Source organism: Anabas testudineus, chromosome 6, assembly GCF_900324465.2.
Source record: "Anabas testudineus chromosome 6, fAnaTes1.2, whole genome shotgun sequence".
NCBI classification, from domain to species: Eukaryota; Metazoa; Chordata; class Actinopteri; order Anabantiformes; family Anabantidae; genus Anabas; species Anabas testudineus.
Window position 1 is genome coordinate 18615207 of NC_046615.1, and position 15594 is coordinate 18630800.

At 39.3% G+C, this 15594-nt stretch overlaps 2 protein-coding genes across 3 annotated transcripts in view; both read left to right on the forward strand.

Moving 5' to 3' along the window:
- Positions 1-554: 554 nt before the first annotated feature.
- slc6a13 (solute carrier family 6 member 13) lies at positions 555-11946 on the forward strand. Its single transcript, XM_026365713.1, has 15 exons — positions 555-685; positions 3874-4083; positions 4425-4559; positions 5462-5602; positions 5998-6079; positions 6387-6519; positions 6644-6778; positions 7148-7251; positions 7460-7584; positions 7755-7867; positions 8007-8144; positions 9427-9529; positions 9915-10015; positions 10222-10392; positions 10647-11946. The coding sequence occupies exons 1-15, from the start codon at positions 679-681 to the stop codon at positions 10809-10811; spliced, it is 1863 nt and encodes a 620-aa protein (XP_026221498.1). The 5' UTR covers positions 555-678; the 3' UTR covers positions 10812-11946.
- A 1337-nt stretch (positions 11947-13283) lies between these two features.
- mon2 (MON2 homolog, regulator of endosome-to-Golgi trafficking) overlaps positions 13284-15594 on the forward strand; it is a 28029-nt gene continuing 25718 nt past the window's right edge. For both annotated transcript variants that reach the window (XM_026365147.1, XM_026365148.1), the window contains exon 1: positions 13284-13777. In XM_026365147.1, coding sequence (XP_026220932.1) covers positions 13670-13777 — 108 coding nt within the window. In that variant the 5' untranslated portion in view covers positions 13284-13669. The remainder of the gene's footprint in view (positions 13778-15594) is intronic.

A 15594-nucleotide genomic window follows, 5' to 3' on the forward strand; every position in this document is an offset into this window, starting at 1 on the left:
GGTGGGAAAATGTTCTGAATGGGCTACTGGGTCTGTGAGGAAGGAATCTAGTTGAGAGAATAAAGAGTCTTTCCGGGAGCTGAATTAAGGATGTGTTTGGAACAAGGGTTCATGAAGCAGGAGTGATGTTTTAATTGCAGTCAGTCAGAAAATCCTTTTAAAATATCAGAGATCCTCAGCGTGTATCGTGTGAATGTAGACAAAGTTTTTCTTGTATGCGTGTTATAAAACTTAATATTTTAAGTAACATTTGAGACCACTGAACACGTCCACACATGTTTTCATGTTTGTGACACACAAATAGCCACCTAAATCCTAGTTTGACCAGCCTCTTCCTCATACTTTCTAGTTGCTCTCTGAACAGAAAGGCCCTGGGAGAATGTATGTGTCAAAAGGTTATGCAATCAGCCCACCACGCTGAGACAGCACAGACCTCTAGTGTGCTTTGGGGACTGAGTGTGTGTTTGCGAGGGGGGGTGTCTGAATGAAATTGGATGAAGGGGTGGTCTTCAGAGAGGAAACAGAGGGTAAATCTCACTGCGGGCTGCGGGCTGCTCCAAAGTTTAGAGTCTCTAAGATCTCCGCCCCTTCATGCTTGTTATATAGTGAAACCTGAAACGGCAGCAGGCCTGTATTTGATGCCCCAGACTCTTCAAGAAACTGGCATTGTACAACATTATGAAAGGTAAGTGCCTTTAAAAATTCCAGTCACAGACAGATGAAAAGAAAAATTATTGTTGCATGAATTTTCAGTTTGCCAAGCTAATAACAGTGTAAATGTTGCACATTTAGCATTTAAACCCTCATTTTGAAACTTTATTTTCAGCACATTGTTATGCAGCACAGCTCATTCCATGTTAATGACTGCTCTGTAATCAGAGAGCAGATCAAATTGAGCTAAACATGCTCTTCATCTAAGACAAGAACTTGCAGCACCAAATACATGTGTAGCTCATTTTGTAACACTTAATATATTAATATATTTGTTTTGAATCAAAAACGTGCCAACATGTAAAAGTGAGATTACTAAAAATAAGCATTTTTATTCACAGCTTATGCTTTTATTTTACATTTTTGAAATTATTTCTAACTTCTTGACACACAACGTTTGCTATATGTAGATATATGTGTGCTATTAATGTGCCTACCTTATGTAACTAATGCAATTATGAGTTATGGTGGAGCTTATAGAGGACATTTGTATCACTGAGCTGCATGCACTTTGAAGAGGAGCTCAACAAGACTGGGAGACCATTATTACCCATCCTCAGGCTTTTTTCTTCTATTTTCATATTTTTAATAAGAACATTGTAAAATAAACTGTACATGAAAGAGTTTGATTTGTATCAATTCCAAAAAAGTAGTAATATCAGTAACATACAGACAAAATCAATAAAGATCAAAAGAGGTCACTTGTCTTGTAATGATGAACCCATAATGATTACCAGCTCAATTTCCACAAGGACGTCTAAGATGCGATTATTTTGTCCCACATCCTAATTTGCAATTGGCAAACAAAGACATTTAAAAGAACCTTTACAGCATCTTTCGGGTTTGTTGATCTCCTGTGGTTTCGTTTCTCACCTAGCTGAAGTCATTTAAATGGGCTCTAGGCTATGATAACGTGTTGGCACTTGTTACTATACAGACTTGGGAGTGGTATTGATTGTATCATCTAAATCTGAACAAGGATGCAGATTTTTTAAAATTTCTTTTACAATAATTAGCATTTTAGAATTAGCAAAGCATCGAAATTACGCAAGTGCAGTACAAAGCAGAGTACACCGTGTCCAGTCAGCCAAGCCTTCTTTCATCCAGTCAATAATTCAATAGGTCAGTCTGCCAGTCACTCTGTCAGCTTTTCAGAGAGAGGTGAAGTTGGCACTGTTTCCTGGGATAAAGCTCCACTGTGCCCCAATGAGGTCATTCTTAGTCTTGGCATATTTTCTCACAGTATGCCTCTCTGCAGTTCTCTGCCACACATATGACTGAAAACCTGTTACAGCCAGACTATGTTGCTATACATACAGCTATAATCTCACCTATTGAAATGTCGTGCTTAAAGTGAGGCTGATTTGAGTGTTGAGCTCCTCAGCATCCACAGGGAAACTGTGAAAAAGTGAGGGAAGCTGTGATCTGGCTCCAAGGCCAATGAGGATCCTTCTTTGCCAGCGCAGAGGAGAGGGGCTCTTCAGCTTTTGTTGCACTAAGCCCTCATTCCCACCAACTACCTTTTGAAAACATGGGCTCTATTTTTACCTCAGGCCGCAATTTGGCTCCAGCGCCGGAGATTTTGGCTCTTAAAATGGATCCAACCTCTAACCCCATGCACACAGCACATACAGAGTCATAGATGTGCTCCACCTACGCCCTTTGCCAGCAGGAACAAATTCCTAAAGGTGGCCTCACACAGGATATTCACCTTTTTGTTGTTTTCAGTACTGAACTCAAAACTCAACAGCTTAGTCACACAACATGTCACAGGTTTGTTTATGTGGATGTGTGAAACTCTAAAGGAAGGGAAGGAGGTTTGGAGTTGGACTGCATCAGTGACTATGTTGTGTATCCGAGAGGAAAAGGGTGAGAGGCCTGTTAATGCAACCTGACAGGAGTGAGCACAGTCAGTGAGCTGCCTGTTTCCTCCACACAGACAAATTCTTTTAGTGGCACTGGCCCCCAAACATCACCGAGAGCTCGACAAACTAATCTAACATGGTCACATAACATCAAATCAAGCCATTTCTGACCTCACCCAACATAGGAAAAGCAGGGACATATATTATAACTCTTGTAAACATAAATAGGCGCACATCACATGCACAGTGGAAATTCTCATTGCCAAGAGAAAGAGACTCCCTTAAGTAGGCAGTATTTTTATGTTGCACATTTGATGACAAGTAGATTTAATATGTTTTAAAATCAATAAGTCAACAAGTCACAATAAAGAAGACACACATACAGTAATTCATCTGATGAATATAAAACACAGAAGCCTGGCATGGACACAAATGAACATCAGTACCTACTGTATGACACTGACTAAAACGTCAGATGAGAAGGGCAGGACTTATTGCTATACCCACCATCTGCTGCTTCTGACTGGTTCTGCCCATGTGCAAACACTGGCTGCATGTGTTGATATTTGAAACTACAGCCCACACTAGTGCTTTCTATTAGAATAGAAGTGGCCTTTAGACTGTGTCAAAGGTAGAACGCATCCATATCTTTACCTAAACAATCATAAAGTTCTCTGCAGCATCACTGACCTTCACTTGTAAATTTCCACCACATGCAATGAACACCAAACTTACTGACCCCACAGACGTCCAATGGGCTCAGTCTTATATAGGCCTGTTACAGCTATTTACACAGGAGCATTACAAAATGCTCTAGATTAGCAACAGAGGCCACAGGTCACTGTGGACACATGCACTTGAATGATCCATGTGTATTGCTGCCCTAACACTGGAAGCAGAAACCGAAGGAGATGAAAATACATAAATTTAAGTCTAGAATCACGTACCAGCATCTCTACTGAAGGTACAATTAGAAAATTAACACACCAAAGAGTTCCAAATGGATGATACACAGCAAGCAGATCAGGAGAAGCCAAACCAATCAATTTTACCCTAGACACTTTACATCTGCCATGTTGTCATATATACTGAAAAGATGTCAAATCAGTGTTTTTGACAGACACAACCCTTGTAATGGGCAAAATAAAACCTTTACAACAGAAATTAACACATTAAAACTAAGCTTTAGAACATGACTGGCCACTGGAAAAAAGTACTCTATGTAAGGATCTCATTTGCTGTGACCTTTAAGCCACTGATATGCTACAATTCTTGTGCTTTCCCATTTTATTCTCAGGCAACACCAGTGACATGGAAAACACGTCCAAGGTGGAACCCTCCAAAGGGCACAGCAGGCCCCTGGACATCGTCCCCAGTACAGAAGAGAAGATGATAGAAAGGGGTCAGTGGGGCAACAAGCTCGAGTTTGTTCTGTCAGTGGCTGGAGAAATTATAGGCCTGGGGAATGTCTGGCGTTTTCCCTACCTTTGTTACAAGAACGGAGGAGGTGAGTGCTGGAATTTTTCTTCACAAAAAACGTTTTAATATTTTCTCGTTGAGCTACAATGTCAGGGTGTGGCATGATTGTTCCCAGACAGGTAAACATGTTTTGATCTGTTGAAATAAGTAACCATGACACATACTTAGCTTTTCACCTACATTTCAATGAATTGATGACAGGGCTAGAAAATTTCGCTTATTCCAGTAAAGTGTGATGCATTTATTTAGAAATTAGTTTCAGATATTTAAAAAAAAAATTTACATGTAACAAAATCCTTTAGTATTCAGAGTTTAGCACCAATACACTTTCTAGAAATAATTTGCACCTATCTCTACTATTCTACATAGGCGCCTTCTTTATCCCATACCTCATCTTTCTGTTTGCTTGTGGGATCCCGGTCTTCTTCCTGGAGACGGCTTTGGGTCAGTACACCAGTGAGGGAGGTATCACCTGCTGGAGGAAGGTCTGCCCCTTGTTTGAAGGTAATCCACCTATTTTCTTTTAAAGGTTTATTTGATTTAGGTTGAACAGTGTTAAAAACACTTCATAGCACCAGAGGGGATCCGACCCAGTCTACAGTCTAGGTTTTATTGCTGTGCACTTCAGAGTCAGTTTTCCAGTCAAAGTGTTGTGTGTGTCGTGGTCTTCATGATGTTTTGGGTGTAAATATGCTGCATCCCTGTGGTCATGGTTTGCACATTATTCTGAAACAATGAGCTGTGTGGGATGGACGTTGTGCGTACATATACAGTATCGTTTTCAGTGTGAAATGTTGATAGCGTGCATTTGTGTAAATGTACATGCAGTGCATGAATGGCCTTTTGTGTATTTGTGTGCATGTGATAAAGGGGATGTGAGTAGCTGTTATGGCTGGAAAGCAACCTGCCATAATATCATATTTCTCCAGAGGAGTCAGCCATAATCACAACATATAGAGGATGACAGCTAGGGAAGAGTCAAATTAAGCGTGTGATCATATGCTTGAAAAAGAGTTTAACTTGCAGGTTGTGCTTATTATAATTTACCCTCAGAGTAATTAACTCAACTGTGATCCAGCGAGTTGAAAGGGCAGAAGTGTTCAAACTATTTAATCAAACTGCAGAGATGTGCTTTTTACAAGGTTGAATATGCATCTTTGCCTTTAGTGAATGGAACTGAGAGAGTCTGTGTCACTGAACCGAGGTCATTATGTGACTCACTTGAGATAAAGTGCAGTTATTGCAGCTTTCATTGTGATGCAAATCAAATTTCTAATATTCTCAGATTGCTGCTGAATACAAAACTAAAAACAAACAACTGACTCTCTGAAATGTCAGGCTTCTTTTTACTGGATGCATTTTGCTGCTCAGTAAATGTCACACACTTATTCTATTCTTTATTCTAGGAGTGGGTTATGCCACCCAGGTGATTGTTGCTCTGCTGAACATCTATTACATCATCGTGTTAGCCTGGGCTATTTTCTTCTTGTTCAACTCCTTCACCTGGGATCTGCCCTGGGCCTCCTGCAACAACACCTGGAACACAGGTATACCTCCATCTATGTGACATGTTTAATCTGGGGTCATCTGCCAACATTTTAAGAAGCTGGTCGAGGTAGAAAAGTAAGAAGTTAATGATTTGATGAGGAAATTATTTCAAAAGCTTTTCATGTTAACTTTGAACTGCTCTTTTTAGCTCTGTTTTTGTATTGCCAAGACCTACCTATCTTATTTATCCTATTTTATTTTATATGATGTTCCTGTTCATCGCGTAATTCATTCAGTTTTATTTTATCTTAACGGGGGACTGTTGCAGCACCATTTCACTTCTCCATCTCAGTGCTGGAATTGTTTCACTTGCCCGTGTGTAACTTGGAAACCTCAGAGAAAGCTTGGATTTCTTCACAGCACTGAATGTCTTTTTGTCTTTTCTTCATTCAAGATTCCTGTATGGCATTTCAAAGAGGGAATAGCTCCATCAATCACCATGAGAACGCCACCTCTCCTGTCATTGAGTTCTGGGAGTAAGTGCCTTTTTGTTTGGCTGTGTCCTCAAATGGCCTCATGTGCTAGCAAGTTCTGAAAATATTAATTTAATCAATGTCATTTAATATTGAATTGCTTCTTAAATAATAGTGTAGCTTGTTTTGAAAATGCATGGTTGATGGACTTTTTGAATCGCTTATCCTTCCCTCGTAACCTCCTGGGTACACAGATAAACACTAAAGTGGAAAAGCTGTGAACATTAATTCACTAAATGTGGTATTTAATGATTTATTCTAAGATTTGACAAAAACAATCCAATATTTTTGCTGTCTCTTTGTGCCACAGGCACAGAGTACTGAGGATTTCCTCAGGTATTGATCACATTGGTTCTTTAAACTGGGACCTGGTTGCTTGTCTGGCCATCGCTTGGGTCATCTGCTATTTCTGCATCTGGAAGGGAGTAAAGTCAACTGGCAAGGTGAAATCTTTGCTCCAGTGATTTTACAAGTAATGTTCTGCAATGTTATGCTGTATATAAATAATGCAAGAACTGAACAGCAGACAATTATAATTGATGACACAGTACCTCCCATTCCCCCTAGGTTGTTTATTTCACAGCCACATTTCCTTATGCAATGTTACTGATTCTGCTGGTCAGAGGAGTCACCTTGCCAGGAGCCTCCAGGGGAATCCACTTCTATCTGTACCCTGACCTAGGACGGCTGTCGGACCCACAGGTACATAGGAAACACACTTGTGTCATGTATTTATGAATTTACACAAAAGTATGAACTCACAGACAAGAGTGTGTAGCTGGAAAACAATAATTTAATGTCTTCCGAACTGATTTGATCCATAACTTTTATGTTATGGCCTTGGGATGACCAGACCTTACACTAGTTTTGCACAAGGAGAACTTTCAACTGCTGAGCTCTTCCAGTCATATCCAGCCAACCCATCCAGAAAAGCTTAATTATCTAATTCTCTGTTATATGTTCAGAACATTGTTTTCCTTCACAAGTGGCCACATTATCTATTACTAACAGTTTAAATACAGAGGCAATGAATCCTCTTTCAACATAAAACACTTTCTGTTCTGTCCTAAGGTATGGATGGATGCTGGAACTCAGATCTTCTTCTCCTACGCCATCTGCCTGGGCTGCCTCACGGCTCTGGGAAGCTATAACAAGTATAACAACAACTGCTACAGGTAAAGACCGAAATGTTAATACACTTGATATTATGGTCAACTGCAAAGCATCAGTTCTCTACTCTGTTGTACTGTAAATGTGATCTATTAATCTAATCATAATAGTGTGAGTATCTAACACTACTATAATCTCTAGACCAGATATTTTTTAGTATGTCGTTGAGTACATGTTCAGTTCACTCCATCTTCATCTCTGTGTTGTATCTAGGGATTGCCTGTGCCTCTGTTTCCTGAACAGTGGTACCAGTTTTGTCGCAGGCTTTGCCATCTTCTCCATCCTGGGCTTTATGTCCTACGAGCAAAATGTGCCCATCTCAGAAGTGGCTGAATCTGGTTGGTGGTTCTTTTATTTTATAGAAATAGGTCACTGCTTTCTTACTGCTAGGTGTATCACCCCGTGTTTCTATTTCTACTTTTATCATTTGCTTTAAAATCAATAGAAATGATGATCAGTAATTCAAATTTCAATAAGAAAATGCCTTTTTTAACTCTGTTTAATTCAGGTCCAGGTTTAGCCTTCATAGCCTATCCTCGCGCTGTGTCCATGATGCCTTTTTCACCTCTGTGGGCCTGCTTCTTTTTTATTATGATTGTCTTTCTGGGACTGGACAGTCAAGTGAGAACAATGCACCACAACTACACAGAAACAAATTTGATCAAATTTTGTTAGTTCTTTTTTGTAGATCTAAGTCAATCCATAAAATATGACTGTAAACATGTTTATATCTTATACTTGTTGTTTCTCTCCTGATCAGTTTGTGTGTGTCGAGAGCCTGGTGACAGCTATGGTAGACATGTATCCTTCCGTCTTCCGCCGTAAAAACCGCAGAGAGCTCTTCATTCTGGCAGTGGCAGTGGTGTCCTTCCTCCTGGGGCTCATCATGTTGACAGAGGTTAGCCTCTGTGACATTTTTTACAGTTACATATGAGCATATACACTGTCCATCCAAAAAAAAAAAAAAAAAAGCCACCACCTGGAAATAACTTAGCAAATAGGTAAGAACCTCCCACTGGATAATTACTGTATGGATGATTATTTTTCAGCTGGCAACAAGTTATTTAACCTTAATTGAAGCAGTGAGTGGCTTCTCATTTCTTAAACAACCATGCCGTGGAAAAGAGCTTAATCTGTTTCAGAAGGGTCAAATTATTGGCATGAATCAAGCAAAGAAAACATCTAAGGAGATTGATGAAACTACTAAAACTGGGTTAAGAGCTGTCCAATGGAAGAAGGTCATGTGGTCTGATGAGTCCAGATTTAACCTGTTCCAGAGTGATGGGCGCATCAGGGTAAGAAGAGAAGTGGGTGAAGAGATGCACCCATCATGTCTAGTGCCTACCATACAACCCTGTGGGGGCAGTGCTATGATCTGGGGTTGCTGCAGTTGGTCAGGTCTAGGTTCAGCAACGTTATGTGTTTAAAGAATGAGGTCAGCTGACTACCTGAATATCCCGAATGACCAGGTTATTCCATCAATGGATTTTTCTTTCCTGATGGCACGGACATATTTCAAGATGACAATGCTAGGATTCATCAGGCTCAAATTGTGAAAGAGTGGTTCAGGGAGCATGATGCATCATTTTCACACATGGATTGACCACCACGGGGTCCAGACCTTAACTCCATCGAGAATCTTTGGGATGTGCTGGAGAAGACTTTGTGCATCGGTTCAACTCTCCCATCCTCAATACAAGATCTTAGTGAAAACTATTGAGAACTATGAAAACAATACTTGATGTTATCAAAGCTATAGTCGGTTCACCAAATATTATAGAGTGTGTGAGTTTTTTTTTTTTTTTTTTTGGACAGGCAGTATAATATTGATGTTTTATCAGAACTTCCATTCACAAAAATCTTTTTCAAGTGATACTATGCAAACAGATAATGACTTACATTTGAATAAACAACTAAGAGAGTGTGACAAAGATAATAAGTAAATCTTTGTCCACATGAAGATTAGATTCTCCCTAAATTCTTCACATCCAGGCAACGATTTCTTTAACTATGCTGTTTCATTTTTTTTTCAACGAAATATTTAAACTATGCAGAATTGTCTTGTTTGTACAAAATGAATCTGTACTTTTTAACATGCAGCACATCAGCTTTTCTCTCTCCTCCATGCCGGTTTTCTGTTACACCTATAGGGTTATATAAACTTATGTCTGTCCCCACAGGGAGGAATGTACGTCTTTCAGCTCTTTGACTACTATGCAGCCAGTGGGATGTGCCTGCTTTTTGTCTCTATTTTTGAGACAGTTTGCATTGCTTGGATTTATGGTGAGTGTGCAAGCCACACTATTCAGGGATGCTTGAAGGGGGTATTTAAAATACAAAGCCTTTATTCTCTTTAGGCACTATTCATTTTCAATGATGGCTTATTCAGCCAATCCATAAAAATTGAAGGTTCCTTTTTGTTTGACACTGGGGGGGATGTGCTTGAGAAAGGGGACTGCTATTTCAATGTTTCTATTTTTTATGTTCAAATGAATACAATAAATGATAAGAAATCAATTAGGTGAACTAAATATGACAGTGAAGTAGGCAGATTTAGATAGAGTACGGGTGTGATGTTTTTCCTCTGGATCTCTGTTGTTCAGAGTAAATCTTGACACAGATGATTGCTTCAAATTGATGCATTGCCCTCATCTCTTGCTGATTACAGGTGCCGACCGTTTCTATGACAACATAGAAGACATGATTGGCTATCGCCCCAGTCCCGTAATCAAATACTGCTGGCTTTTCTTCACCCCTGCAGTGTGCTTTGTGAGTTTTACATTCATTGTCATTGCACATTTGCTACTTTCCTGAAAGAAGAGCAGCCTCTGGTGGTCAACACTGAAAATACATTGAAATTAACCATCAATGCTTTTTTTTATATGTATCTTACAAAACAGACATCAAGGACTATAATCAACGATTACAAATATGATTGTTTGAAAATAATTTCCTGTCGTTGTCTTTCCTGTTAGGGAACATTTGCCTTTTCCTTGATCAAATACTCACCTCTGAAGTACAACAGTGAATATGTTTATCCATGGTGGGGCAACGGGATAGGCTGGATCCTGGCTCTTTCCTCCATGCTGTGTATACCTCTCTGGGTGGCAGTGAAACTATACTATACACCTGGAACTATGCGAGAGGTATGCTTCGTCTTTTTAAACACACTGGCACTGTTTTTGACTTGTTTTGGCTTTTGCTGTACACAGTAGAGCCATGTGTAGCTTCAGAGGCAGATATTTCTGTCTGCATCTCTACTGTCATAATCACATCCAAGCAATTATAAAAATATGAAAAATAGTTTAACTTGTAGTTAGTTTAATAGTTTAACAGTTTAACTTCCATTAAATTTCTGCTATAAAGTAGGTTTCCCATCATTTACCCTTTTTGTTCACAGCGCTTTGCTATTCTGACCACTCCCTCTACTGAGTTACCGAAGACAAAGCAGGAACAGGAGAAGCTGCAGGCTATCTTCGCAGCGGACGGTGACAGCCTCCATCAAAAATCACCTCCGACTAAGGACGGCTACTTCCCCGTTGATGAAAAAGAGTCTCACTGTTAGAGACATGTGGGTTGGAATCAGAGCCTTGTAGGGGTCAAATGTCACTCTCAGCTTTGACACTCTGTCTGGCCCAATCCCATCTCTCTCTCTGCAATACCTCACCAGACAAAGTGGCTACACACGCACAGATGGAGACTGTCATCGGACCTGTAACTGCTGGTACTGTATGCTGCTGGAGTTTTCTCCTCTGTACACTTACACTGCCTTCAACATACAGTATGATGGCATCAGCATTCTTTAAGATTCATGTCCTCTTTTGGAGAATTGGTTACCATCTCATTTGCTTGTGGCAGAGTCACATGTACATTTGAAAAAATGTGGTCATTGTTGTTACACAGTGACTAAGAATATACATTTGATTGTGTCTGCTTTCTGAGGAAGCATTTTATCTCTGTTATGGACATCTCTAATGTTCAATTAGTCTGACATGACATTCCTGTTACTTTACTGATTCTAACAGCTGTCTGCAGCAGATGGAGGTGCCACGAAGGCACAGATTATAAAAGTTCACTTGAATAAAATCTACGTGTGTTTAAATGCACTTCCAATATGTATACAGAGCACATGTGTATTGTGCATTCAATTCAATTAGGATGACAGCTCTGTTTTAACTGTATAATAATGAGTTACTGTCACAGAATGTGAATTTTTTTTGATTTAAGAAATCCTGAAAAAGCATACTAATATCCAACAGTTAAAAAAGAAGATGATTTCAAATTTACATTTAGATCAACTGACTGCAACTAAACTCAATTAAGCTTTGTCTGATTCAATGTGTATATTTTCTTTTTATTTTGTTTTGCCAAGTTTTGCATAAATGCATGGACATTTAACAAGTTCTTGTAATTCTCTTGATTAATTACATAATTTAAACTCATTTGGTTTCACTTCTAATACACTGAATCATATTAAATTAAATGGTAAAGTGCCTGAAGACGACAGTTGTGCTTCTTCTATACTATGTACATATGACAGCTGTAATGGTTAAGGCCTTTCATTCCAGAATGAACATTTCTCATCTCTCTTTCTGCTGTATAACAATGATTTTTAGCCTGTGTTTTTTTTTTTTTTTTTTTTTTAGCTTTGATGTAATGTTGGAATGAATATGTGATAATTGATTATTGATAGGGAACACTTTCACACATGTAACTTTTATATGCTAAAATTATTTTTATAACTGAATAAAAACATTCATTTGAAAAGTACAATTCTATTGAAACGTCTGTTTTTATTTTATAAGTTGTACAGTTCATTATTTATTATGTACTATACTGTGTAGAGCATACACAAATGAGCTTAATTTTGTTGTATAAATCCTGAAAAACCCATGGAATTGTCATTAAATCCATGAATATATGCTTAGGTAAATTTTATAGGAAATGCTGGCTCTAAAACCATTAGAACAACTATTCACTCTTGAATCAAAGATTCTTCAATACTGCACAATACTTAATTTTAAGCAGCCACTTTACCCATATGAAAAGCTGTGCTCTTCTCTTGTTGCTACTCTCAGTGTTGTTTGCTGTTGTTGTCACTTTTGTCACAATTCAAAGAGGTTTTAAGATGTGGAAGTTTGTACTATCTCCCTGAAGACAGGAGCTCTTTTCTTAACAAGACAGCACTCCAGCAGTCTGAAGAACAAAAAGCAGTGGGTGGAAATCTCTTCATGAAGAGAATAGATTGTGCCATAGAAAGAATGTTTTTTTCTTAGCTGTGTTTAGATTACAAAGACAAAAAATATATATATATATATATATAACAAAGTGATAAACATATTTTTTTTCTGAAAATGCAGTGAAAACAACATCTGTGTCAGGCCAAAAAAGAGAATTATGAATGTGGAACAGTCTGTTTACTGTTATGGTAAAGCAGAAGCTGTTCTCCACAGGTAGTATGTGAGCCCCTTCAAGTTGTCACTGTGCAGAACAAAAAACTATTATTATTAACTATGTATTGATATAAATATATCAATACATATTTTATTATTGATAGTATATTATTGATAGTATTGATATACTTATCAGCCACTTTATTATGTACACCTGTGCAATGTCTTTGTCATGAATTTTTACAAGGTTAGAATTTCTCAATTTCTATATCAACTGTCAAATAGGTGATAGTTCTAATATATGTTTGTTACTGAGGTCATTGAGGGTGGTGGATGTGTGCTGGAGTGCAATATGTAGCAGTGTTTCTAGTGTTTTGCTCCCTGCTGTACACAAGTTATGGGACCAAAACATTTGGAAACACCTAATTTAGCCAGATTTGAATAAAAATAAAAAGCAGGTGTGGCGACATATTCTTTCCTGACATGTCTTAGGTGTGTGTTCATGTGAAACTGTGCAGAAGCGCCCACACGAGTGGCTTGTCATTGTGTGCCTCGCCCAGCTTCGTCAGCAGGGGTCGCTGCAGTCACTGGCGCTAGCCACTGTTTACGGAAGTCCTAATGACGTGTCACTGTACCCCAAAGCATTGTGGGAAGGAAAGTGGAGCTGACGGTCGGTCGCTGATGGGAGACTGCTCAATTTGGCAAAAATATCTTCGACTAATAAACAGCCTTAACAAACGAAAAATAAAAGGGACGATGCTGCTTTCCGACGCTAACCTCAGCGGGCGGTGAGGAGGGCGAACATATGCCGGTGTCATCGCTGCTCTTCCGCGCACAGGCGCTCCCAGCAGAGTAGTGGGATACTGTGTCAATGGACCGCGGCGTTTTTATTTTCTTTTGCAAGGGAGGCGAATAAAGTGGTGGCGGATTACAATCCCGCTGTGGATGGGTGGTGGGGGCCCCTGCGCTCCCGCATTACTCGTCGTTTGAGCTTCTCCTGGAGAGATTTCTGTCGAAGACGCCGTCAAAGATGTCGACCAGCAGCCCCGAAGCGGTGAAGAAATTGCTGGATAACATGCAGACGGACCTGCGGTCTCTGTCCATGGAGTGCAAGAAGAAATTCCCCCCAGTCAAAGAGGTTAGCTGGCTAGTTAGCCTCACCGAGCCGCTACCTTGTTGTGTAGCAGCTCGTCTCATTTACAAATGTCATGTTACTGTAGTAATAATATAGATTTGTTTGTGTGTGTGAACCCGGCTGCCCATCGACCACTGGGCCGCTGCCCTGTTGTGGGACGTGCACACACACACACACACACACACACACAGTTATTTCTTTACTGTGCAAGTCAATTAAAAGTTGTGTGAGAAGCTCGGCCTCCCCAAACCACCGAGCATTCACATAAAGAAATATACAGTTACGCCTTTTGTTGTGCGTGCCTGTCATTTTGTCCGTGACAAACCGAGAGTCGTAGAAACCCGAGTCAAATGTCCTTTCATGCACAAACATACTTGGCACATGAAGGTAAATCTAGTTGTGACCTAGTTAGTTACAGAGTCAGATTATTTACAAGGTGCATTTAATAACTAGGCAACTCTTAAAAAAAAAAGCATAGTTCTCACAAAGCCACAAAATTATATCAATAAAGTGTCTAGAGGTAGAAAATATTCTTAAAATTTACAAGAAACTGTAATAATTCTCTACTTTTAGAAATCTTTAAATTTATATTTATTGCCAGGCGCGTACTTCACAATGAAGTTACACTATTATTCATCCATGCCATTAGAGAACTGTATATTTCAACATTTCTGCACAAAGGTGTCTGTGAATTACCCCGAATAACCCCAACATTACCTCTAGACAAATTATTTTTACACAGTTTTTAGCATGTCAGACAAACTAACTCTATTTAACCATGTTCTTTTGGGGTGGCTTCAAAAGTCAGCGATGACTATCTCAGTACCATCAACTACAATAGAAACCATCACCATGGATAGATTTATGAATGCAGTGAGAAAATACTCTCTGTGACTTTTATTTTAGGACTAATCTTAACCCCACACCTCTGTTTGGTCTACATAGGTCTGTCTAGCATGTCATGCAGAAAGTTAGATTTGCAGTAAGTTTGCCGGTATTGGCACATATTGCTTGGACCGACTTACTTCTTGTGGTTGCTGACTGGGTTTGTTGTGTAGCAGTGTTGGTGACATGTCTGGTGACATCATGGCTTAGTTTGAATAGTGCCTTTTACAGTGTATGCACATTGTTAAACTCACACGTGCGTTACAGCAGTCAACCCAGCTTTTATGACTATGCTTTGTTCCAGATGACACAGCCCTCTTTATTAAGTGATCTGCTTACAGTGATCCACATAAGTCACAGTTGATTTGCATTTGGAAATGCATTTTATTACATTTGAATCTATATTTAAAGATGAAAAGAAACATATCATTATGAGGCTGGTGATGTAAATTATGGCATTTCCTTTATGTTGGCATACAGATGCTATTCTATAATTTTCTTGTTTATGAGATGCACACAGTGCAGTTAGCTAGAATTATATAATCCAGCAGACACCAGTTTAATCAGAACCTCTTAATGTTAATTCCCAGTAATTCCAGGTATAGCCAGCTCACTGTCTGGTTGCGTATATACCAGTGGTTAGACAGGTCATGGATGAAATGTGCCACTGGGTGTGGGACTTAGGTGCTCATGACAGATTCGTCAGCTGGCACAGCAGGACAGTATTTATCAGGCTATGTCGTCTTAGTTTATTTTACCTTGCGCCAGGTCTTATCTTGGAACAAGTACAACAATAAAAAAGAGAAACACTTTCACTTGTCTGTGAAGATTCTTAGTCATCTATGTCACGGTTATCCAAAAACATTGTGTTCAGTGGCGACTGGACTTGCTTTAAGTTCTTGCAGATGTTTCTCTGTTCAACTAAAAGGCTTCAG